The sequence below is a fragment of the Lissotriton helveticus genome, chromosome 9 (genome assembly GCF_964261635.1).
Source record: "Lissotriton helveticus chromosome 9, aLisHel1.1, whole genome shotgun sequence".
NCBI classification, from domain to species: Eukaryota; Metazoa; Chordata; class Amphibia; order Caudata; family Salamandridae; genus Lissotriton; species Lissotriton helveticus.
This window is the reverse complement of record NC_136070.1, coordinates 905,292,206-905,318,240: the sequence shown is the minus strand read 5'-3', so window position 1 is coordinate 905,318,240 and position 26,035 is coordinate 905,292,206. Positions and strand designations below refer to the sequence as shown.

Here is a 26,035-nt window from a genome sequence, read left to right as displayed (position 1 = left end):
TAAGTGGCAATTCCAACCCAACCCTCCAGATTTCAGACGTATGCATAACATGTGAATCTACAAGCTGCAAACCGAATGCTACAGGTCAATAACATTTTGCTTTTGCCCTGACTGTTATAGCTGAGAAATACATCAGAGCCAGCCATGTGTAAGAATGGCAATGAGTCTTTGAACAGGGATAGTTTCAGGCTGCCTGGTCTGTTGAGATCCAACAAAAGGTCCAACTTTGCTGAAGGTTCTCGTGTACCCCCAAAGGGTTCATGGTTCCAACAACCATTGGATGGGTTGCCACATGGCTGTGTGCCTCTTCCACATCTGTCACTGGTCCAGGGCCATGTGAGGGAGAATTTGTAGGAGCACTGAACATTGCAGTATGGATCATCTTTAGGCCTCTTACTGATCAAAGAGGCATTGCTTAATTTGAGCTGGTGGTTTCTGGTGCTTAGCACCAGCACATAATCATCAACACTAGCCTTTTTCATGAGTATCAGTTAAGGACCCTTTCATTTATGAGGAGATTAAGTGGTTTGCCCAGAATCCCAGGACGGGGAGACGACTCCCAGACTTAAACCTGGTTCCCCAGCTCCGAAGTCTGCAGCTCTGGTCTTTACGCCACATCCTCTCCCCACTTTCATGGCTAATATTTGGTTCTGTTTTAGGCGGTGCTAACAGGAGAAATGAGCTAGTGCAAGCTGCCTCCTGATGAGAGCCCCGGACATCTTTTTTTTTTTTTTACAAATTAACCACTGCCAAGAGGGGATCTATGATTGGAGAAAGAATAAAGAACCTGATCTGATTCTCGCAGTGGAGACATTACCCTAGTGTACCCTGACTCACAAATTAAATGTATCTCTCAAAGTAACTGTGTAAAACACACTCCTCCTGAAGTCATTTAAGATTTAGGAATGCAGATGGGCGCTTGGGTGTCCACTCTGTTTTTAGAAAAAGGAGTGTGTACATTTTGTGACCCAAAACTGTATGAGAAATACATATTGTCCATAAAGTGTGGACCCACAGGTCCTCTAAATTGTAAAGTTATCTAAACATTGGGTCTGAAATAGTGCTACGTCAAGGTAGGAAGTGGGCATACTGTTGCGCTTGATACAGCACCAAACACACAGATCGGAAAGACGACAGAGGAAGAGAAAGACTGGAAAACCGTCACAGAGGGAGAAAGCAGGAGTATGCAGGTGCGAGGAAAAGTGACAGGGAGTGTCTGGTAGTGGATTAAAGACTACTAGCATTGGTATTCGGCACGCAGATATTTAAGTGCACTAGCCGCCTGCTTCTGAGCAGAGCTTCGGGCCTTGGCACTCTTTCTTTCACAAATTAAGCACTGCAGATAAACAATACAACATTCATGACTTACATTTAGTTGTCTTGCATAAATGCACCATCATGTTGTAGTTTTGTGAGAATGACTGGTAGTACATAAGAAAAAAACGACACGAATCTGCACACCTCCAGGTACACGGTAATACACTGAGATGTTGCTTGCATTGTGGTGTTGTGCAGTGTTAATCATGGCTGCTGTTGTGGTCGGGTCACTGGGTGGTTTGATTTTTACTGTTTATGGAATACCAACATCTAAAATCAGATAGTCATTGTTACCTAGAATTTTCTGGGATAGGATGGTAACTTGTTTGTCAAAGACTGCTTGAAGCACAAGATAAACACAAGAGCTGCGTTTATATTTTAAAGTCCTGCCTGTCTGAAATTGAACATGCATGGGAGTGAATGAGACCGCTAGGAGCATGCACGGTGCACCACTGGTGTTTTTGGTGAGGGGGGGGGGATAGACCCAACATTCCAACAGTAAATGGCTTACAAATGTGACTTTACTCAATGCCCTTATCACTGATGGCATTTTCAGTCCAGATCCTACTCAGTCTGGCCAAAAGCACTTTTGTGGCATGAGTGTCCAGAATCCTTTTGATGGAGCAACCACTAGGGTAAGGTTGTCTACAGTCTTGATTCAGTAGTACTCACAGGAGGACTGTGCTACTGCCACCTAGACAGTCTTGCTTTCACGAGGCGCGCAAGCGTGCTCTGGCCCGAAGCTGTCCGGGATGCCAGGCGGTTTGAGGAGGAAAGGCAGAAGAAGCCAACTATCTCAGGACAGAAAGGAAATTGTTATTTCAGGGAGTTCACAGGCTAGAACAGGTGTTTTAGAAGGAGCAGCCATAGAGACCAGTCCCTTTGTGGACATGTTTCAAGAGCACGGGTACGCTTTTTGAAAAGAATTTGAACCTCTGATAAAGGGACCGTTTGTGTGTCAAAAGTACAGAAGTTTCGCAGATAGCCAAATTAAATTCCCTGGTGTTGGGTATGGTGTTTTATGATTTGCTTTTCAAAAAGTTAACTCAACCTATGGATAGGCCTGGTGGTGTGAAGGGCTGTCGTGGCAACTCCTGCTGGGTGAAAATAAATTGGCGAGATAGGTAAAACAGACAGGCACCAGGAATGGGACTTAGTTCCTGGTGCCTTGCACCCCCCTGAACACCCACAACAATCTGCAAACCGATTGTTACAGGCAAGTAACTTTTTCCTTTTGCACAAAAAAGTATCTACCTGGCCCAGAAAGAGTACATTCTTCGCCCGGAAGAAGTGCATTGCTGATTGAGGAAGCGGGTGGAGAGTCATGACCTTGAGTTCTGATATTGAATGATCAGTTGCTGCAAACAAGTTTGAAAAGGAGGCCAGGCTTCTAATGGAGCAACAGCCTTTATAGGATCCCTTGACATTTGCAAGACTCTTCTAAGAAGCACTCTGCCAGCCCCCTCACTCCCTCCATGGAACGGCAGCCCGCGAGGAGCTGATTAAGGCAGCTCCCATTGGTTCTGCTCCCCTCCTCCACCATCCCTTTGTTCATGCCTGCCTTTGTTCCTGAGCCACCTTTATTTAATTCTTCCTATGGAGATGGGTCTGGCCTAGATGAGGAGCTTGCATAGGGAAAGCAGGGCCGGTGCGCGGCGCAGGGGATGCGCCATTACGGTGCATGGCAGGCCCAGAGACGCCACCTCTCTGATGCATAATTTACTTGCCCTCCAGGCAGGCTTTTAAGCCTCTTTCTTGCCGCAGGATATGAAAGCGCGGCAGCTGTTGACAGCGCTCTTCTGATTTATGTTTATTAAGGCAAAGCGTATGCAGGGGGTGAAGGGAGGGCCGAAGTGAGAGATAGGTGGGCACCCATGCCAACCTGAACTGGCAAAGGGCATTGAGGGCAAAAGTAGTGTCCAGCAAGAGAAGCTGTTTTGAAGCTGTCTTGGAAGCAGACCTTTTTCCAACCTTTGGTTTTTTGCTCAGTTTGCCATCAGGCAGGGGTTACAGGACCAACAGGATTCACTGAATAATGAAAAAAGTTATTCTGGGGTTGTCAGGTGTTGCGTGATGTATACAGAGTTGGCCGCAGCGGGAGGAAGGCAGCAGGGAGAGACTGCAAAAACAGTTGATAAGACTTTGGAGAGTGAGTGAAGGAAGAAAAATTGAGTAAAGAAGAGATCATGAGAGTGAAAACAATGAATTAAGGTCTCCAACCAGTAGCTTGTGAGCTACTGTAGCTCTCCAGCTACCTCTGAGTAGCTCACCAGTGTGCAGCACAGCTTATTAAATTAGAAAGCGTTTGCTTGGTTGAATTAATATACATGCAAAAAAAATTAAGATCATACAACACTAATAATATTCAACAGGTACTGGGCACACGTATAGGTTAAACAGTATAGATACAGCGAAATTATTCATAAGAAAGTCGACACCGGTAGTTCAATGTAAGTTGTTTATGTAGATGGTATTCATTAGAAGGAAAAAACAACGCCTGTCGACATGTGTTTCGTCACCAGGTCAATGCCTGTGACTCTTCAGGGCTGTAAATGATACAATGAAATAAGAACAACACATAAACATAAAGTCATAATATATACATGTGCATTTTGTGCCCTGACAGGCACAGAAGGGTGATCACACAAAAACACCCTGATTAATATTGGAAACCCTAGTAGCCTAAAATATAAATTTGTGGTGATGGCGTGAGGTGGTTGCAAACGGAATACGCCACCTGACTGCACACAGTGAAGCTCAAAACAAAACAAATCGTGGATAAAAACCTTGGAGCGGGTAAACCCTATGTTAGAAGAGAATGCTTATATCTCTAGGAATATAAGAGACTTTTTATAATAATTAAAAGGGTCTGATACCAGAAGACGGTAAATGCAGTTATTTTACCAAAAGGTCAGCGTAAAGTCATTCTTATTTTGTTGTATCAAGGCAAATGGAAATTCAAGGCGTCACACAACTTAATGCAGAATTTTTAGAGACTAGAGAAAGCAATATTTAAATACTACCTTATGATATAAAGAACGAAATACAAAGTAACAATATGAGATCAAACATACTGGATTAGACATCTTAAGTGTTGACCTGATAGTTACAAAAGGCTTAAACAAGGTTCAGTCAACACATCATGTAAGTAACATTTTTAGAATCAAGATCGGTAACTCAAAATTACCATTTAAGAGAAACGGCGAAGGATGGAGTGCACATTTATCAGGCCTCATGCGATAACAGAATACTGCATGTGGTTAATGCAGACTAACTAAAACATGATCCTGGTCGGTGCAGAGTCAATACGTGTAGAAACGAATGTAAAGGGACGCAGCGAAAGGAAGCGTGATTATGAATAATTTCGCTGTATCTATACTGTTTAACCAATACGTGTGCCCAGTACCTGTTGTATATTTTGCAGGGTTAAGGGCTCATGCCCTTAACTCACACAGAGGTTTAGGTTCTTCCTCTGCACCGGTAGCACCGTAAACACTTTTGCCAAGAATGGGGATAGGAGAGAGAGTGAGAAAGAAGTGGACAAGGCAAGAGGATGAGGAAAAAGAATTTGCAGGAGAAAGACAGTGAATGAGTTGACGTCAAGCCCAGGGAAGAGAAGACAAAAAGAGAGGATGGGATAGCAGTTAGATACACTATAACACAGTGGGGACAAAAATAGCAAAGTGAAAAGGAGATGCAAAGCAAGGTAACAAGAACGACAGCCATTAAATATTGAGATCTGTTCGTGAAAATGATTGCGAGAGACGAAAAGGGATAGAAATGACAGGAAATAAAGGGGTAAGATAGTGAAACAAATAGGGGAAAGAATATAAATGTGAGGAAAGATGATGGTGAAAGGGAGGCACTAAACAAAGTTATGAAAGTTGTAGAAAAGGATAGAACATGAAAAAAAAGCTTGAGAGTAAAATTGGTTCTGATGAAGGAAAAAACGAATAACAAAAGAAAAAAAACCTGGGCAAAAAAGTAAATATTTATTAAATTGTCAAAATATGGGGCGAACTAGAGAAAAAACAATGAACAGTTTGATTGGACTGATTTAAAATGTAGTAAAAGGGAGGAGATGACAAAAAGACATGGAAAAATTCCCTTTTTTTACCCATATATTGGGGTTAAGCTAAGGTGCAGTCAGTTTCATGCCCATCACCAAGTGCCAGAAAAATGTAGTATGGTGGTCGTTGCTTTGCAGTCAGAGCATCTTCTGTGCTGTTATTTACTTTTAACACTTCTGTGTGAGTGCTTTGAGCCTTTCAAAAGGGGATACAATAGCACTATTTAAAACTGTTGTACATAAAAATGTAAAAACAATATGTGGGTTTGTTCGTGACCCCTCACAGGGTTGTCTGCTATTTTGCAGGGGATTGTATGGACAATAGTGTGGCATCGCCCAGCACGGGAGACGACGATGATCTGGACCGCGACAAAAAGCGAAATAAGAAGCGAGGCATCTTCCCCAAAGTGGCCACCAACATCATGAGGGCGTGGCTTTTCCAGCATCTGTCGGTAAGTACCACCGGCACACACAGTATGCATCATGTTCCAGCTAAAATCATTGTTTTGCATATAGAATCCAGTTAAATCTCATGGATAACTTGTTTTGTTTGCTTGTGCTAGGCAATTTTTCCATGCGTGAAGATCTGAAAGAGAACTTTGCCCTTGCAAATCACTATTTTATTATTCTGCGCTCCATATTTTCTGGCAAGGCTTGCACCTCACGGATGCCTACACAGACACATAAACATTTGCTCAATTCCAGGCACCCCAGCTTAATAAAACATTAGCTCCGAAAGAGCAAAACAAAGGCGGTTTAAGAAACATTTGCTAAACAATTTAGCAAATATAATCTCGAAAAACCCCAAAATCAAAGCTGAAATTCTATATCAATATGAAAATTTCTAGCCAAACCTGATCTTTAAATGTATTCACGTCAGTGTCATAATGAAAGTGCTCTCGTGTTAATTGTTTACCCCTTAATCTGCAAGCAATCCATCACCCTTCGAATGCATTGAAGTATAAGGTTACCGCACGAGTCAGTCGTTTGTAAACTTTGTTTACAGTTATAAAGATTAATTTTCTGCATCACTGCACTTTGAAACTATCATACCTGAAAAAAGGGATTTGTAAAAGCCTGAGATTTTATTTCTAGAATTAAATTCCTCCATGTAAACGATATTCAACCCTCATATAAGCCACTACATTTCCCCGATTTGATCCATGACATCGAATTGGTACAGGATGTTGACCCTACCAGTCAGCATATGGCTCCAAGCAAACAATAAAGTGCTCCAGTAGCTATGAAATTGATACCTCAAAACCCCAGATGACATCATCAAATGATGCAACATTCGAGAATGGTTATTGGGGGTGATTGCTAGCCATGCAGGATTGGGTAAAGAGAACACTGTTCTCTCCACACTGGATGGCCCCTTTAAGAAACATGCAACTTTCTTAGATGGGCTAAAAGAATACCTAACAAATCCATGAAACTTTCCCTTGTTGGAACCAAGAATTTTTCTCAAATGTGACACATTAAATCATGTGTCCATCAGTGTTTAATTTGAGCCGGTGCGTTCCGGTGCTCAGCACGGGCACTTAATTGGTTTCTGGTCTTCCGCACCGGCACCTAATTGTAAACACCATAGTTATAACAGTCTACCACATGGTGGCAGCGCTCATCTAATTTAGAGATGAGCAGAACAACGGTTGTTTAGAAATACAGTATACATTAAAATTGCTAATACCTGCCTCCCTAGCCATTCCTTTAGCTTTGGAGACCTGGAATAATCTGAACTGAATTTACATGCGAGAGACATTGTTAGTATTTGTTATGGCAGCGATGACAAGGGCGATGGGTGGTGCAAGCTGCAGTGGCCTCCTGGTCAGAGCACTTAATATTTTACAAATTTAGCACTGGTGCCCATCAACTATGAAAATGATCCCCACCAGGCCAAAATCCTATTACATGCTGCCTCTTGTAGACCAAGATGTATAAGTAGCTATGCAAGATATCCGCGCATTCAGTAAGTTATTGTCTTCTTCATTTTAATTGACCCAATTGAACCAACACGCATGACTACAATGATATGTAGATATGTAAAAACAAAGCCCCTGAATGGCAAAGAGGTGTTCTGGTGACATGGAGCCATCCTGTCACCATACAAACCATGTCCTCTACTGTGAACATGTTATTAATCAGAATGGAGACACAACATTGGTTTACCTGATGTGGCCAATACTAAACTCTCAGAGTTCACCAGGGGATCTCCTTATCTGGAGCATGCTGCAGTCAATATAAATGTCGCGAATCGCTGCTGTGCTGGAAGCTGTTCAATGTAATTTCTCTATGCTAGGTACAGGACACCCTCTGCATTCGTGCTTTCCTTCATGTTACATCATTAATCATGTTAACCTACAAAAGTCACGACTGAAAAACGGATGCAGAATTAGCTCGATGCAGGTGCGCCATTCCGCATCCAACCTCAGGTCTCCGGCACCAGAAGGAAAAGGCATCGGGGACATGGTGCTCTGCTAAATTTAGAGTGACTCACACCAAGCGGATTAACTGTTTACCCTCATACTATGCACTGTATTTCAAAGTTTACAGCATCAGGCTGTATTCCCTCTGCCCAAGTGTAGCGACAACTTCCATGAAATACCTTTCGGCGTATATTTGCTAAGTGGTCATGTTTGAGACCCTGAGCAAGTCATGACTTTTAGTCTGCAGTACATTGCATGCTCAGAATTTTCAACCCTTACTTTGAATATTAAATATGAAATTGCATTGCCCTGAGGGAACAAGTTCATGGGTAAGAAGGCATTACTGGTGAAGGTAACCACAAGGAAATGATGGACGGAGCACTGAAACTTTTCAGACACTCACCTCCAGTCACAGATCTGGGTTAAATCCATCATCATTCTTTAGCTCTCTTTGCCACCCCAGTTCAGACATAGCTATATGCAAATCAGCTTTGACCCCGTTCCTCATGGGAACAGTCCAGCCCGAACTGCTAATCCAAGTCTTCCCTGGACTGGAAACAAGCATCCTGGGACCGGTTTCACTGTAACAGCCCTCACCAGCCAGGCTAGCTTGAATCCAGTGGCTACATGAGTTAGGGACCCATGTCTGGGCATACCCTGCCAATTTAGGGCGAACAAAGCAACCCCACGGAAATTATGGACGCAGCGCTGAAATTACTGGTGAAGATGTCCCACATGACGTGGAGCCACTTGTCAGCTTTATCTGTGTGTGTGATGTGTAAGTGATTCTCATCCAGTATCTGCCTGTGCTGCACCAGTTGTAGCCTGTGTCGCCTGGTCTTTTCATGGTGGAATGTCATCATGATCTTTTTGGGGTATTGTGGTCTTGGTTTGAATACTTGAACTAAATGAGCTTGTAATAATACTTTGTGACTGAAAATCCCAGGGCTAAAATATGGTGTCCTGCCAACAAGAAGCCATTGGGTAACCTGAAAAAAGGGAGGCTGTTACATCTGATGCCTGTTACATCTGGGGAGGGTTATGGTGCAGCTAATATACCCCTATTGTGTGTGTTAAGAACTTTGCAAAACGTAAGGTTAACATTTAACTGCATGTTGCCAAGGTTACCGTGATCCAGTCCTGGCGTTTTGTTTAACAAACTGAGGACGTCGTTCATGTCAGTTGAACTAAAACACTTAAAACATTGATTTGGGAAAGAAAATCCCACAACCAGAACATTGCAGTCTTGATGACATGGAGCTATCTAGTGCGCCATTTGGCCTGTGCACAATGGACGTATGCACTTATGCCATGTTTTTGGTTAGTTTTCTGTGCTTTATAGAAACTTGTCTTCCCACTGTGCCCTGTTGGGGTGTGTGAATATAGTCCAGAGCTCTCAAGTTTCACAGAGCCAAGTCATGTGAGTACCTCTTCTAGTCAAAATATTTTATTTTGCATTCTGGGATTTGTCGTCTGGTTTATCCGTTATGAAATCAGGACAAAATTAGGACAACATGCCCCAAAATACCAAGAAAAACCTGGACTGGATGTGCAACTCACTCATGGAGCTACACATTTGGGAATCCTGAAGAAGCATGCAGTGCTGCTGTCTGGGCTTGTTCTAGACTCTTAAGAAGACAGCACAATGGACTGCGTTAACCAGTGCGGTGCTATCTGGGTAGCTTTAAGGCAGTGGTCTTCAAATTTTTTTATACTGTGCCCCCCAGTAAAGGGGGGGCATCATATAGCCCCCCCCTCAGAATTGTGCACTGTTATTCTATTACAATTGGCAATGTTTCAATGTGTTTAGAGTTGGGATGGGTGGAATTTGCGTAATTGCGCTACGCAAAGCTTGGCGGAACAGCAAAAAATCTCCGCGAGCACGCAGAAACTCCGCAAACACGCGGAATTGCTTGTTCCACCAGTTTGCGATGCTTTTTTCCTCTTTGCAAACACTGTTTGCGTTCTCAGGGGAAATATCTTGCGAAGACGTATTTTGAAAGTGCGAACAAGCAAAAAATTCCGCAAAGCCGCGCATCACGGAATTTTTGGCAATTCCGCGTTCTCCGCGGAGTGCAAAATTACCCAAATTACCCAAATTCCGCGAGTGGGATGGAATTTACCACCCAGGTCTAGTTTAGACTTATTTAAACATTGAAGTTCAGTTCTGTTACTATTTTGAAAATGCAATAAAATAAATGCTTGCCAAACACACTATTCTGGTCAGGCGGGTCTTACTAATGTGTAAAAGTATTCAGTGTGATTATAAAAATGTGGGGTGGGGGCTTTGGAGAATATTTGGATTGCCTTCCCCATTGACACATACTCCCAGCTAGGATATAAATGACAAAAGATGTTACTTACTGCTTCCCATTTTTTCTGCTTAAAACAAAGCATTATTATCAACCTTATGGTTCATTTAGTAAATAACCCCCCCCCCCTTCTCGGATCACTTGAGCCCCAGTTTGAAGACCCCAGCTTTAAAGTGTGAAATTCATTCCGTCACTCTTCCATCCGTGCGGATAGTATATATACAAATATGTTGGATGGCACCATGCTATATAAATACAATATAATACAACGCCTGGATTGGCTGAAGGTGTCACACATGATGTGAGGCGACTTGCCAGTTCTGCAGTGCCGGGGTTGACGTGGGGGGGGCGTTGTTGGTTTGAGAGGGGCTGTGATGGTTGGCAATGCTTTTTTTGTCTAAATGTAACACTCTCCACTCATCATCTCCCATCAACTTCCCAATTAAAAATTTCGAAATGAATTCTGAGAAAGGCACAGGGAGGGTGTGGAAAGGCAGCCTGCCACCGCACAAAATCACAGAGAGCCTGGGGCGATGCTCGAGCTGCCACTGAGCTCCGGCGCAATTAGAGAGCTGCCTTCCCTTTCCCTGGTTAGTTAAACAAAGCCAAGTTAATGAAGGCTGACCAATTAGTTACTAATTGAAGAAGCTATAAACCTATTAGAGGCTGGTAAGGGTAATCAATTCTAGCCAATTACCCTGAACCCCTTCGCTGGCGCTGCTGGATAACTAGGCGGTCGAAGGCCGCTCCCCCGGCTCTGCCCAGAAATGGCGTCTGCGCCCTATACCAGCAAGAAACCGCAGAACGAGCACACCAGGGGGCTATTTTGGAGAACAGAAGCTGTACAGGAATTTCACAGCTCGTTTCTTTTGATTGTGCTGGTTCTTGGACAAGATGTTCATATGTAGCAACGTGTGTGTCAGGACTGGATACAGAATCTGTCAAAGAAGGGTGGGTAGCTGCCAAAGGCCTCCATGTGATGTGTGACAAATAAAGCCAGTCCTGTTTGCAGCCTGCAGCATGCTGCATTTTGGGACTTGTAGTGTTGTTATCTTATTTAACAGCGTAGGCCTAAAAGTACCAAGGTGCAAATGGTACATTGTATTATAGGACATGCCACGTGAGCTGTGTTGATTTCAAGATTTCATGTATCACTTATAAAGCAATCTGACACTGCCCTACCTCATTATCTGAAAAACAAACTTAAATTCACTGGTAGACAACGAAAAGATCGAGGCAGAGAGCGTCTAATTCGAGAATTCCTGAAAGCAATTTTTATTGCAGATACTCCTAGCCAGTTGTGAAGGAGAGTTTTGGTTTAATTAAAGACAACAGTGATAACTATTATTGCTGTTGCATTCGCCTGCATGTCGTGTAATAAAATCAGATTTTCAAAGCAATCATTGTTATGCTTAGCTCCAGATTGTATATGGCATGTGTGGAATTCTCTCACAAATGACACAAGGCTGAATCCTAACATTCTTGCATTCAGGAAATACTTAAAAACCTCATCTAATCAGTTTTTATTTTTTAAAAAGACTCGAGTGCAAATTCTTCCCAGGCTCTTGCGTTTCCCATCATGGATAGTGCAGCTGACTTAAAACCAAGACTGGACAGAACAAAACTCCACAGTCCTGGGCTTTTTTACCTGCAAATCATTGCTATTCAGTTCGCTAGGCTAGTTATTTCAATGAAAGCAAATCAAGACTACAATAACCAGAATACAATACTACTTGAACTGTTTAAATAACCAGAATGCATTAGGTTGAATGTAAAAAGCACACAATTTGGATCCAGTGTTCTTAATAACATGGAGTTAGGTGGACCTCTTATTTTATTTTATTTTATTTATTTTGAAAGTTTTATATAGCGCGGACAAGATCTTTGCAGATATCAGAGCGCTTTACACAGATGGGTACATGAGGGAGCATAGTCAGACAGATATATCAATAGATCAAACATTATAAGTAGGTGGCTACAATGCCAATCAAGTGGGTAAGATAACAATACAAATAATCACAGGGATCAAACATGTAGTACATATCGGTGCATATAGTCTTACCGGGGTTCGAGACAATAGCACCCTGACAATAGCACAGTTCTCCCAGAGGATGTTGTGCACTGGCTAGAGCTGCTGACTTGCGAGCTGGGCATCTGGGTTCAAGTCTTGGCGTCAGCTCAACATTCTGCTATTCAGGACAAATCACATAATCTCCTGTGACCACGGACAGCACTTGAATACCCTCATGGATGATAAGCTGCGCTATATAAATTAACAAATGTATTTAATTTATAAAATCAGGAGTGCAAGTTCTAGATTGCAGAAAATAAATGTGGACTGAATATGCTGCTCACGCATGAACCTGAAAAACTTGTGAGTCCTGTGCAGGGTCCATAAAATATTTACTCCGCGGAGCTATCTCATGTTATGGATACAAAGGCCTTGCAATACCTAGCTTATTTTTCTCACTAGAGGTTATCTGCTGAGAATATATTTTGCAAGAAATGTAGTCCAGTGACTCAGGACTTGAGTCCCAGTCTGAACTGCTCAGACACCCTGTGATCTTTTGCTGGCTTGTTTTCTCTGGGCCTCAGTTATTTAGTTCCCTAGCAGGAGCATTCAGGAGCATGTCCATACCTGAATGCTCCTGAACATTAAAATACAGTAGCTAACTATGCTTTCTGCCTCCATCGTCGACTGCATGTAATGGGTGTGTGCACGGCCACCAGAGACTGTATGATTCCTGCTCCAATGTACAGCTACTCAGGAAAACAAATACGTCCTGTGGGGAGTGTGGACATCAACACCAACAGTGCACTGGAAGCCATTTTGAATGGAAGGAACTGACATGATTGGGGAAATGGGATTCAAATTGAAAATCTCCTTACTTCAGATCATCTTTCCAAGTCTGCTAGTCCTCCTGTGGTCCTGGCTTTTCATCCCACTACACTCAGTTTTCAGAGAAGTGTAATTTCATTTTTCTTTCTTTTACAATTGTGGGACTAAAATTCTCAATATGTAATATGCTTTTGCCAAAAATCAAGAGTAAACACATCACATTACACAATCCTCTCTCAAAAGCTGCCAAATTAGGTGCAATTACACTTTTGTGAATTGGCAGTATGTTGGCGCTACATAAAAAGCTGAACCTTTCCATGAAGCAGCCTTTGAACTTTCCACGAAGTATGGTGTGACTTACCATCTTCAGTCCTTTTTCCAGGCACACAGTGTTCAGCAGAAGTCTAAATTTCCTGCCAGAGCCCCAGGGGTTACCCCTGGCAGCTGCCCAGGCCTAGTGTCCTCAGCAGTCTATTCCCAAAGCCTAGTGTTGGAAGCAGTCCCAGCTGCTGGCCTGCTCATCTGTCACTGGGCTGTCAAGCAAGGGGCGGAATCCATTTTGAAGAGGCCTCAACTGGCAGGCCCTAGCCTCATCCATCACTGCGACTGACAGTCAAGAGACCAGGAGGCCAAAAAGGCCCTGCCCCCCTTATCAGCAGGACAGTTCCACAATCTGGGGTCTTCAGCACAGAAAACTCCTTCACGTTTGGTGCCATCTGTTACAAATCCGAAGTAACAAAAAAAAAGAGAGCACATTTCTTTCCCAAAATGCGATTTCTCAAAAAAAGGAAAGGAAGGAGAAGGGAACAGAACCAGATGGATTCTAAACTAATGGAGAACATTTTTGTCCAATCTTGAGTTTATTTTCTGGCGCCTGGTGCCCAGTTTGGTAGGGTTCAAAACTCTGTTTGAACTTCTGTCCCCCCCAATATGCTGCTTTACAGTAGTGCGTCTGGCTTTGCTTTGAAAGCGTTCCTTCTTGTAGGACACCCTGGAATATTTCTGTCTGGTTTCTTGTTGTAGATGCCCTGGAACCCTTTCCTGCATTTATGGGTAAACAAGGTCTCCAGATATTTGCTGATCAGTGGATACACCATGATTCCCATATTGGGCTTTTCTTGTACAAAACACTACACTGTAGCTTCAGTCCAATTGATTAAATTACATTAGACCAGAACCACTTCTCCCTGAATGTGTTCTGTTGTCAATAAAAGCTTAAGATTTAAAAAAAAAATCCATGGGCTCGTATGACATGCTGTCCTCTGATGGTAGCACCTGATTGCAATGTGTGAATCGGTGTGCTGAATTTCCTTGTTAAAATGGGAGTTTGCCAGACCAGCTAGTAGTTGTGTGCCGGTACTAGAGTTAGAAATAAGAAAGGCTTTTTGAAGTGTACCTGCCTATGGCGCAGCACTGCTGCCTTTCACACCTATCGACCAACGCAATCTCCCAGTTTCCTTACAGGCCCCTGTCGAGACCACATATTTTCTGATTTGTGATTTTCCAATAAATATTTCTCTCATGCAGTGTGCCCCACCTGTACCACCTACTGGTGAGATGACCATTCTACTAGGCACTAATCGACCAGCCTTTAACTTATATTTTAGGAAAAGGGACGCACTTTCGCAGACCGCACTTAAAAATAAAACTGTTTGTGCCTGTGAATCGGCCTGGCCAATGTAGACCTTACGTGACTGTGATTCGCCATGGCCAGCTTAGACCATGACATAAAGGGTGGAAGACTGGCAAGGAGCCGTTTCAGCCAGTTGCGCAGCACAGGATGTTTATGGTGCAAAACAAGCCACTATGAAACCTTGTACTGCCACAGCCGTGCTTCCCAGTGGCACATGCAATGATTTGGTATTGGACATTCAGTGGTCAGCCCAGTTGCGGGCCGCCCAATGACTAAAAATATGTTGGTCATGCTATGCTGGAGGTACCCGAAGATGGCACCTCTACACACAGCAGCTGTTCTCCACCTCTGGAAAATTGAGCACCTACAGAAAATGGAGACCGGAAGTTCAGGCACTGCCACCCCTAATACTACTGACCTATCCTTTCTTCAGTCTGGCATCTATCACTGAGGAAATGTTGTACAGTGAAGACCACATTTTTTGCATCAGTGGTCAAGAGCTACAAAAAAGCAAGCAGTGGGTAACTAGTGCAAAAATGTGTGACATTAATGGCCCCATTCAGTCCCTCGGAGGTCCAAAGTGGCATGAAACACTTCCCCCGTTTTGAGGGCCTTGGCAAATATTCCAGCTTTATCAAAGCCAAACAAAATTTAAAGTGTCCAATTTTGAGGGCCCCCTTTTACCTAAGGTCCTAGCCGAACACCCAACCTGCCCCAGTCTTTAGGTGCCCCTGGTTACATAGGTTGATCACATGCAGTATTGGTGATGGAGCATCCTTGGAATCACTGGGGCTAACATTTGATGCACGTGTCCTCGTAGAGTGGTGAGGCACATCGCAAAAACAGTCATTAGGTGAACTGACAGATGCATCGATCGAACGATGGAGAGGTAGTGAAGTTGCAAGAACAACTGGCAGCAGCTAACAGCATGAAGTAATAGGTTTCATAATAATAATCTTTATTTGCAGTTAAAAAAACAACCATAAAAGTGAACAGTTGAAAAAAGAAAGCAGCATCAAATTCATTGTGTCACCACATATCAATCAAATGTGCAAAATCGCAAATTGTCCAGATTCTCATTGAACCAACCATATTTCTTGGCCATTGTATGATACTTAAAAACATTTCCAGTCCTGTATCTTGTGACACATGATCCTATATCTCTTAGGCTACATGTCCAGTTTACTCTGTTTCCTGTCCATCAAGTTCCTTTAACCTTATGACCATGTTGACTAAGTTCTCATTTTACCTCATGCCTTGTGTATTTTATTTCAGCATCCCTACCCTTCTGAAGAGCAGAAGAAACAGCTTGCACAGGACACAGGGCTCACGATTCTACAGGTCAACAACTGGTAAGGAGCTAATATCCTACCTTTATTCCACCTCTTCTTAACCTTAGGCTTTCACAACCCTCGCAGAAAGTGGGTGATTCCTAGGTCCATAAAGGAGACCCAGAAAGGGGGTGATCCCGAGATGATTCTGGAGACCACAAGGGAGATTCAGAATGACTGTGATTCCCAAGGTCACAAAGGAGATTTAGAAAGAAGGTTAATCCTAAAGCCACAAGAAAGTCTCCGGAAGAGGGTAATTCCTGAGGCCATAAGGGAGATCTAGAACAGGTGTTATTCCAGAGACTCCAGGGAGATCTATAAAGGTTTTTTGTTTTTGTTTACAGAGTTTTATATAGCGCGAACTTGCCCCGAATCGGGTATCGGAGCGCTTTACATAGCACCAGTTGCGTTACATGAGGGCACATTCATTTTTGTTAGGCACAGGGAGATTAAGTGATTTGACCAAAATCACTGGTTGTTCAGTGTCATTGCCGAGACTCAAACCCAGTACCCCCGATTCAAGGTCGACCGCTCTAGCCGTGTGTTATTTCGTAGGCCACAAAGCAGTGATTCTGAAGCCACAAGTGAGATCTAGAAAGGAAAAGATCCATGTGGCCTCCAGGGAGATCAATAAAGGGAGTAATTCCTGAATATAGGAGGGAGAGTCAGATGATCATTGATGACAGAAGGACGATCCAGAAAGGGAAAGACTTCTTGTGGCACATTCTTAAACCAATAAGGGAGGCATGTGCCATGGCAGATTATGCAGAAAGTTGAGGAATTCTGACCTCAGAATATAGCCGTGGAGAGTGGGTGTCTCTTCCCAGCAAGTGATGATTCCGCTAGGTAGGTCTGTCAAAGGATCTGCCACTCAAAAAAGAGAAAATGGTGTCAGGCTAGAGCACTCTGCCTGTATTAAATGTGTTTACTTGTGCAAATACTATGACCTATATAGTTTAACATGTTATATAATGATTACATGCAATAAATTGACACACAGCTTCTTATGTTATCGGTCTTGTATATTTAAGCAGAGACATCAAGGGTGCCCATGGGGTATAGGTCTTCGATGTCATTTTAAAAAAAATGTTTACATTGATAAATCTGCTGAAGGTCAAGCCATCTGTAAATTGCACCAGACTGTCATTTCATTATAGAAGCACATAAATGTTTTTTGTACTACGTGATCTGTGTTTTAAAGTTTTTTTTATTTGATCAGGTAATTCACACAGATGGCATCCTTGCCATTAATTATATGTTATGTAAATAGTACTTAATATGATAAATACATATATATATACACACACACGCAGACAAACACAATATTAGGACGGATAGTAGGTGAGATTCAACAAAAGTATAAATTCTGGCGATCCTTGGCAGATTCTGATTTCGGAAGAGAGCATTTTTTTTTCTACCAGGCGGGTGGAAATTGTTTCACATCCATGGTGTGGCATATCATTCCAAAGATGAGGCCCCAAATAAGAAATTTGGGCAGCTCCTTGTCGCTGTCCTTAGCTGAGAGCTCCAGGGAATTTGTAGCTGATCGTGAGTGCCTAGGATGTAACTTTGTCACTCGAAGATGTCCACTCCTTCTAGAGGTGTATGTGTGTGAGAGGAAAGGATAGACAGGAGAAGGTGCTTTCGCCTGATGAAAGGGCCGATTTTAGAGTTAGACGCACCTGGAGCGATAATCTTTTTTGGCGCCTCCCAATGACCTCTTTCTTCACAGATTCCCTCACTACCACCTCCCAGCAGTGCCACTGACCTCTCCACAGCCCCTCTCTCACATGCTACTTCTTTTGTTTTTATAGCGCTGCCCATACCAATCCTAGGGTGTCAGAGCACTTTAAATCACACCCACTTTCTACAGAGGCAATGAACCCTACATGCGTAAATCAGTCTATAGGAAATATTACACTAAACAGTGAGGGTTACCGTTCTGTGATCTGCATAGACACGTTACTGCAGCAGGCATATTAACTCTCTGCACTACTTTATGACGAGTCAGAACTGCCACTAGACAAAACTTCAATATTTCTCTAGAAGAAACATGAATCACGTGCGTTATCTTGATATTTTTTTATTGTTGCCTGAAAACTGCTGGGCACGCAAAGAAACAGCAGGTACTTTTAAAACAAAGAGTTATTTTTTAACACAGCGCCTCTCCCTAGGTCAGCGCCAGGTGCAGCTGCACCGGCCGCACCGTCCTACAGCCGGCCCTGACTAATAAGGGCTACTGAAGCCACGTGTGCGTCCTGGAAGTGGGCACGCGGCAGCCCCGCCACCGCAGGCGCACAGGCACGTGCCGATCACCTGGCCTTACTCTTTCTTCCAGGAAAGGTTAATAAAAGTTTTATTGCCAAAGCCATGGCCGCCCCACACGGGCGAGCATTAGCAGTAAGGAGAGGAGGCCAATAAAGTTCTCTCTCCCGGGCACGTGCCCCCACAGCTCTCTGGCCTTAGCCTTTGATAGGTCTGCACCCAAGCTGCCACGGAAGTCCGGGCCTTCCTGTTGTTCCACTCGCCCGCTCTCTTTGACCTTTTTCACGGTCCACGGAAAACATATGGGCCAGCCAGGCCCGTCGGTACCCAAGGGCGGCCGCCTGGGCTTTAATGGACGGCTGCGGAAATCCCATTTACATGCAGTGTTTATTATCGTTTTACAGGAATGTAATGAAATACATGCGGCACGGGTACGGGTGGGAGGTAGGGGGGAGCCCCATTACAGCCCTTTGTTCTTTGTAGGAATGATCTCTTATTTGCAGCTCTTCCGCCTTTCAGCACAAAGGTAGCCGGAGGCATGCTTTACCCATGGATGGTCACAAAACTGAAGGTTGTACCTGACCAGGTCAGAGGAGGAGCTGGTCTGACCACCCATCCACTCTAGACCCGTCATTGGAGGCCTGGTAGGTGATGTTGGATTCATGTCCCTTATTCCATCTTGATGCTGCTTCTGCGAGTCACAACAGGTCTGAGAAAGACTTTCTCACCAATAAAAGACTCTTGTTACAGCTGACTTTGGTGCTGAAATATAGGCAGGGTCGGTGTGTACACTCAGAATCTGTACTTGCCCCTAAAAAGGAAGTCAACTCGAGAAAGACGTATGTGCAAAACTATGAGCCTCAACAGATGTATGCAAAAACAACAGTTGATGGACAGAATGCAGAACAATGTCATACATTCACCCCAGTACAGAGATCAAGGGCCTAAAGCCATCGTTAGTTTGCTCACCACACCACCCCAGTTCAGACATGGCCATATGCAAATCAGCCTTGACCCTGTGCCTCATGGGAACAGTCCAGCCTGAACTGCCAAGCAATGTCTTCCCTGGGCAGGAATCAAGCATCCTAAGAGCGGTTTCTGGCTATCAGCTGTCATCAGCCAGGATAGCTTGACTCCATTGGCGTGGAGAGCACGGGACTCACGTCTGAGTATGCCCATCCCACTCGGAGTGACAAATGCAAAAACAACAGTTGATGGGCAGAATGCAGAACAATGTCATACACTCACCCCAGTACAGAGATCTGGGCCTAAATCCATCGTTATGCATTAGTCAACAGATTTATGTGCACAACCACACACATGTGTTTACATGTGAGGACTGTTTGAGATGGGACTTTTACTCCTACCTGGGGCAGAGGAGAACTTGATCAAGCCTTGTGCACAGAGCGAGGAGTTGCACCTGAATAGGAATAGTGTGCATCCCTGAACATGGCGTTGATGTGCACACCGTCAGAGGAGGAGAAACAAAAGAGGCGTTGCATGCATCCTTGGATATGGGCCTTGTGGTTGCAACCTTGAAAGCAAGAGAACGGAGTTGGAGTACAGCCCTGAGTGAAGGGGCACTTGACGTATATTATTCGGAGTATTCTTGGAAACTAGGTCTGCCCTCCACCAGCACCCCTATTTTTCTGCTTTGGTGGTTAATAACTTTTTATTCCAGAAGACAAGTGTCTCATAACTTGAACCTTCCATACAATACCTTGTCAACATGAAGCAACTTAAACAGCAGCCGTGGCCTATGCTTTGGTTGGAAGTGTTGGGAACAACAGAGCAGCGAGGCCATCCTTCTAGTCGACCTGCTGGCACTGGACCAGGGGCGCCACATGTTTACTCGGTGACCCAGAGATCCTCCGCCTGAAAGCCTTTCCCATTCCGCATCTTGCGGTGTCCCTCTCCCTGTCTGGCTGGCCACCCCCCGGCTGCCTGTGCCGGAGGTCGCCCCCGGCCTGCCTCCTTCACACTGACCCTGCTGCAAGCAGAGGAAGCAAGGCCAGCCAGGGAGAGGTCAGAGAGTGCCCGCTTGCACCCGCCTGTAAATCATGTGCCATTGTGCGGTGTCTGCCACTGTGCCTGGGGGCTTCTCTTTCAGACTTTGGCTCGGGATCAGAGTGTGGGACCCTCCGATGACCTGTGACCCAGCCCACCCCAGGAACAGCATCAGGCTATTCAGCCACAGCCAAGGGAAAGAAATTTTATCTCTGTGGGTCCAAGAAAAAAGTAAGGGCAAAGCTATCTGCATCCATTTATAGTGCTTCTTTAAGGTGGTGGTGTGATTACTATATGTAACGATGTAAAGCACACATCCTGCCATGGGGCTGATTTGGGGCACTGTTGATGGGAGGAGTGTGATGTGGGGTTTGCAGACGAGATAGGGGTAATAAGACATCACGCGGCTCTCAATTAAAAGAGAGCCGTGCAGCATTAAGCGTAGATCCTCATTCTTTTGCAGAAGGTATGGAAGTCTTCGAGAAGAAGGGGCATAGGGACGGGTGGAAGGTATGGAAGTCTTCGAGAAGAAGGGACATAGGGACGGGTGGAACCTTGTGAAATAAATGATCTGCCCCTCCTGTCCAAGTCTTTGGTTCCTTCCTGGGATATTCATTTATTTTGGAGTTTTATATAGTGCTAGCTGGACTCGAGAGTATCAGAGCGTGGAAACTATTATGTGACACTGACCTTAGTTGTCTGGTCGGCTGGTAGAATCGCAGTGCCTTGAAGTAGCGTCATTTTGGACGAGGGGGAGGACGTGATGCAAAAAGCACAGGCACTTCCATTACACTTGCTGCTGGATCGTGTGCCGTGCAGCAACTTTTGGGAGGGGAGACGTGGTTTGATCGTTCCAGGCCAAGAGCAATACACGGACGAAGAGGTTTGATCCCAAAACACAAGAGTAGGCATAAGAAAATACCATTAAGAGAAGCCCAGGGGTTATTCATTGCAAAACAGGAAGTGTTGCCTCACAGATTCTGTAGAACGGGGTTTAGAGTTGGGTGTCAGACCCACAACCAAGGGGAGACCACACTGCAGTTATATGGCTTCTCAAAAGAACATATGCAGCCAATGAAAGCAAATATGTGGCCTGAATATCGTTTTCTGTCATCCGAATGGGCTTGTACTTGTATCCCTAAAGTAATTTAAATCTCTGGAGCACATAGAGGGTATGCTCTAAGTGACCACAACAGTATAACCCTTCAGAGCTCAAGACATAGTGTACTGCCCTGGTTGTAAGTTCCTGATAGACACTGATACCAGTGGTGTGGCTGCTGTGTCCACCATTACATCGCAGCCACACGAACGAAGAGATTTTCACGACCATGATTGGAGAATGAAAATGCCCAGTCTGATGAATGATGAAACTAAGACATTTGTTGATCAGATGTGTCGAAAGCTTTAAAGCTTATCTGCACCAAGGCTCCTGCCTTGCCCAGCTCTTGTCCTGAAAAAAGCACCTTTGTGCTGGCAGAGGTGTTCTGCAGTGTGAATCTTTCTGGATTGACATGCTGTGCATTATTCCGCCACCTTTTGGTTGGGTCAGGATAAAATAATCTAGCCTATGATTCCAGAAAGTCTTCAATCTGCAAAACTACTCTTACTAAGAAGTAACTATTGTGCTTCTGGCTGTGCACCTCACGATTCAAAGGCAGCCTAACACATTGGTGTGTATTTCATGACGGCAATGTCAATGTCTCAACAAAAACTGTTCCTGATTATAATAGGGACACTCAAGAAAATAGGCAGTGCTAGTTATAAAAGGATGAGTGCCAGTGCCCAAACCTCTGCTCTGTGCCGGGCGCTCCCAATACTAAGACTGCAAAGTGTTGCATTCGTGCCTCACACCTCTTTATTACACCACTAGAAACTGCCTGCGCCTTTATCTCACTCCTGCAGGTTCTTGCTTTCTTCCTCTGTCACACCTTTTCCATCGTTCTCTTCTTTCTTCCTTTCCCGGTAGTGGGTTTTTCTCTTTTGCTCGATGTCAATGACTGATGAGGAATAATAAGTGTTGATTCCCCAAAAAACAGTGCCAGTTCCCCCCTCGGCAACCACCAGTGCAAATGATGCACTGGAAATAGGCAAATGCACAAGATCACATGTAGTGTCTTTTGGAGCTAGGATTGCGAAATTCAAAGCACAGCTTCAACCATGTGGCTAAATACTCTGGCACTACAGCACTAGGGCCTTGGAGTGTACTCATCTGTGGCAGACCAGGCTTTTTGGATTGCGGCCTCCCTTCTTAGCCAACAGTGTTAAGAAGTTTCCACTTCATCCCTATCCTTAAATTGCCCATGCACCAATGCACGTCTCAACGAGACTAGGAAACCGTGCGTTTTTTGGCTACAAAGCAAAACCTTTTGAAGTTGTTGATTGATTTTTTTCTTTTTTTGCGAAGAACCAAAGGTCCAGACAGGGACTTTTATGGGTTAGAAGTGATATTCATGGGTAGCACGCTTCCAGCTTGAAAAGCAGTGCGCTTAGGTTTGGCCTAGCGGCAAGCTTCCCTCTGCACGAATGCACCGTATGCAACAATGCGAAAATGTAGCACTCGCTCCAAGCCGCCATGATCTACCGGCTCAGCTTTCAGAGGGCAGGCCATGAGGTGGCTATTACAACTAACTTCCGCCCTGTTTCTTTGAGAAAGTGCCAGGACAACCTGGCACACCCAGATTGTGAACTCATTACACCACTTGCTTGACATGTACTTCCTGAGATGTTACTTAACACTAACTTTAAGCTCCAGGAATGTAAACTGTATCCTGACATTGCATTTTGGCCCCATTCACACAGCTCAAGGCTAATATTAAGAGCAGGGGACCTGGCTAGCGGCATTCGCTGTAGAACAGGGGTGTCCAGTGTAAACCCACAGGGACCAGATCCCTGATTTCAGGATAATTACTGATGATGTAAATGAGTACTCATTATGTAAATCAGATTCATTCAGGTGTACATATATGATAATCTGGCTTCAATCCATTCTCTTATACCCTACACTGGACATTCTAGCATAGACTCAAGCATTGTTATGGGACTGTGCGCTATCTGAGTTTCCACCTCTTACGCGAACCCCTTTTCCTGATTTCTCTGTTTGTTGCAGGTTCATCAACGCCAGGCGGCGGATCGTGCAGCCAATGATCGACCAGTCGAATCGCACAGGTAAAATTGACAAATTTTTCTGTACTTATTTTTTTCCTTCCGGTTTACTATTTATGTGCACGCTTGATGAACTCTGGTGAACTATAGGTGTTATTTTGTTTACAATATTTTTATTTTGAAGCATGCACGTGTAGCTTCTTGATGCTGAAATAAAAAATAAAAAAACAATACTGCTTGACCCAGCATCAAACTTGATATGCAATTATTACATATTTAATAACCCATGGTTTCAGCTTTTTTTGTGTTAAATATGGTGCACAATGGTGGAGGGGGAAGTATCGAAACTGGGACAGTCCTGTCTGTTCCACAGAGAGATGGGTCTGCCTGAGGCAGGTCAGATGTCCACGAGCACTTTGTAAAGATGCTCATGAGCACTGATAAGTCCACAAAGCAAAACCATGCTGTGATCTGTACTCAAAGCATGACTCCAAATCTTGATTCCCTCTCGCTTTTCTAAAACTGAGGTTCCAAATACTAAACAGAATAAAAAACAAAAACACATTCTGTGCCTCCCAAAAGCACCTCAGATTCAGCCACCCTGATCAGGCGAAATGCACACACTGCCTAGGGCTGTTTCCTCCAGGGGAGAAATTGTGCTTCCAGCAGCCTGATGCCTTTATGCAGGAAGGCACACAAGGGTGTGAAGATGACCTCGGCGGAGGATATTTTTAGCACCGGCAATGCGGGCTGGTTAAAAGACGCCCACCTTTTATTCTAGAAATACATCACAGATGAAAATAAAAGCAAGGGGTGGTAAAATGAACAAAAAATCTAGGTCCTGAAGACGGCAGAGTAAAGATGCGAGACTATTTTCCCTGTGTTGGAGGTAGTTCTAATGAATTTATGCGCCATGTAGTCTTTTTTTCACAAAATAATGTTTTTAGACTAATGCCAATTTTGTTCACACATATTTAGATATTGATCTGACCTTTGTCTTAGAATGTAGTATATTAAAGCTTTCTTCCAGCAGACTACTCTTCTGAAGCCCCAGGTCGGTTGATGTTCTAGTAGGATGAGTCCATGTTCTAGCGACATCTTATTCTAGGGACAGTAAAAATGAACGTTCAGTAGGGGGAGCCAACGGTACCTTCTACCATTGGATTGCCCATTGATCCAGCTGGACCTGCCCTTATTCTGTCTGGTTTCAGGACTAAGGAAGGCAGCGGCAGGAAAATAAAATGAAACTAGCTCTAGGATCCTTGCTGACTTTCCCTAGTTTTCACACTTGACCCCTCTAACCCACCCACCCCATCTGCTCCCTAGCTGTGTATATAATAAAAGACTTTTGATGAGCCAAGGGAGGGACGATCCTCTGATGAATCAACTAATATAATGGCTGCTGGGGGGCAGTTATGAATGTGGGTGGTGACTTCTGCTGCCCCAGGCATTTTGGCGAATAACTTGTACCCATCCGTGTATTGTCCTATTTTCGGGACAGCCACAGGACAGCCACTTTCCGTCCTTCTCTTTGGAAAATCTTTTCTCACACCATTTCAACCCTTTGGCATGGTGCCTTCTTTTTGGTCAACACCTCTTGCCCCTGAATCCTCCTCCTTTTTTTTCTAAATCTTGTTTTCATCGCTGCGACACGTGTTGCGCTGTGCGCGGCAGTAAGGACGGTACATCCATGTTTGTTTTTTCCCAACAGAAAACACACTGCACACCCTGGTCTTCCTCTCCTGGCCCCAGCGGCCGGCCAGGGAGACAGGCGAAAAGCCATCACATCTGGCTCTCTGACAGATGTGGCGACAGCCAGGCCTAGAATTGCCTTCAGGCCTGTCAGCTGCCGAGAGTCTCCGGCGCGGCGCCTGCCTGGGGAGAGCCCCACCACAATATCATTTATTTTAAACTGCACCTTCTCCTTTTCTCAAGCAAAACAAGAATATCAAAACAAGGAAAGCTGGGCACAGAGCAGGGTTTCCCAACGCTCGTTTTAGCGCAGGAAGCCAGGGACTCCCACAAGGCAGCGTTAGTGGAAACCGGAAGTGTTGCTGGCCTCCAAGCAGGACGTCTGCAGCAGCTGTATTGACAGGAAGCCTTTGTGGAGAAGGAGGATGCCTCTCCAAAGCCTCCCTTTCCCCTTTTCCCCCCTCATTACATAGGGAAACCCAAAGTAAAACATCTACAACTACCGTTTTTCCACCCCTCCCCCACAAAGAGACGGATACATTCAGCTGCAATTGCTGGAGCTTCTAGAATGAAGAGGAATTGGAACCGCACAATAATACACGTGATTTGTTCAGTCGAGTGACTGTGCTCCTAGCAGGAGGGGGAATTTGCCAAATGACTGACTTTTCGCCAGCAGTGAGTCAGCAGGGGATTGGAGGCAGGGATATGGATGAATTGGCACCAGTATACGGTACCGAGGTGAGGTGCAAATGTAAAGTCTTCTAAACAGAGAGAGAGGGAAAAAAATGAGAAAATGCAAGACTGAAAAAGGGACAAAAGGGTTTTTTCCAGAAAAAAAACAGATTACATGTAAACTGCAAATCAAGCAGAAATAAATTAAGCGAGGAATATGCGCATGGAAGGAATATGCTTGAAAACTGAGTCATATTTTAAGGGTATTATCCTGCCTGTAGGGAAGGTGCCTGCCTGTGCTCTTAGTGCTTGCTCGTGTTCTCAATGCCTGTCTGTAGCCTAGGGCGAGATAACGCTGCAATCAATCAGA

At 44.4% G+C, this 26,035-nt stretch overlaps 1 protein-coding gene across 4 annotated transcripts in view; it reads left to right on the top strand.

Moving 5' to 3' along the window:
* Window positions 1-26,035, top strand: part of LOC144781980 (homeobox protein meis3) — a 123,020-nt gene that overhangs the window by 84,277 nt on the left and 12,708 nt on the right. For all 4 annotated transcript variants that reach the window (XM_078661079.1, XM_078661078.1, XM_078661081.1 and 1 more), the window contains exons 8-10: window positions 5,693-5,838; window positions 15,872-15,948; window positions 23,306-23,364. In XM_078661079.1, the coding sequence (XP_078517205.1) occupies window positions 5,693-5,838; window positions 15,872-15,948; window positions 23,306-23,364 (282 nt within the window). The remainder of the gene's footprint in view (window positions 1-5,692; window positions 5,839-15,871; window positions 15,949-23,305; window positions 23,365-26,035) is intronic.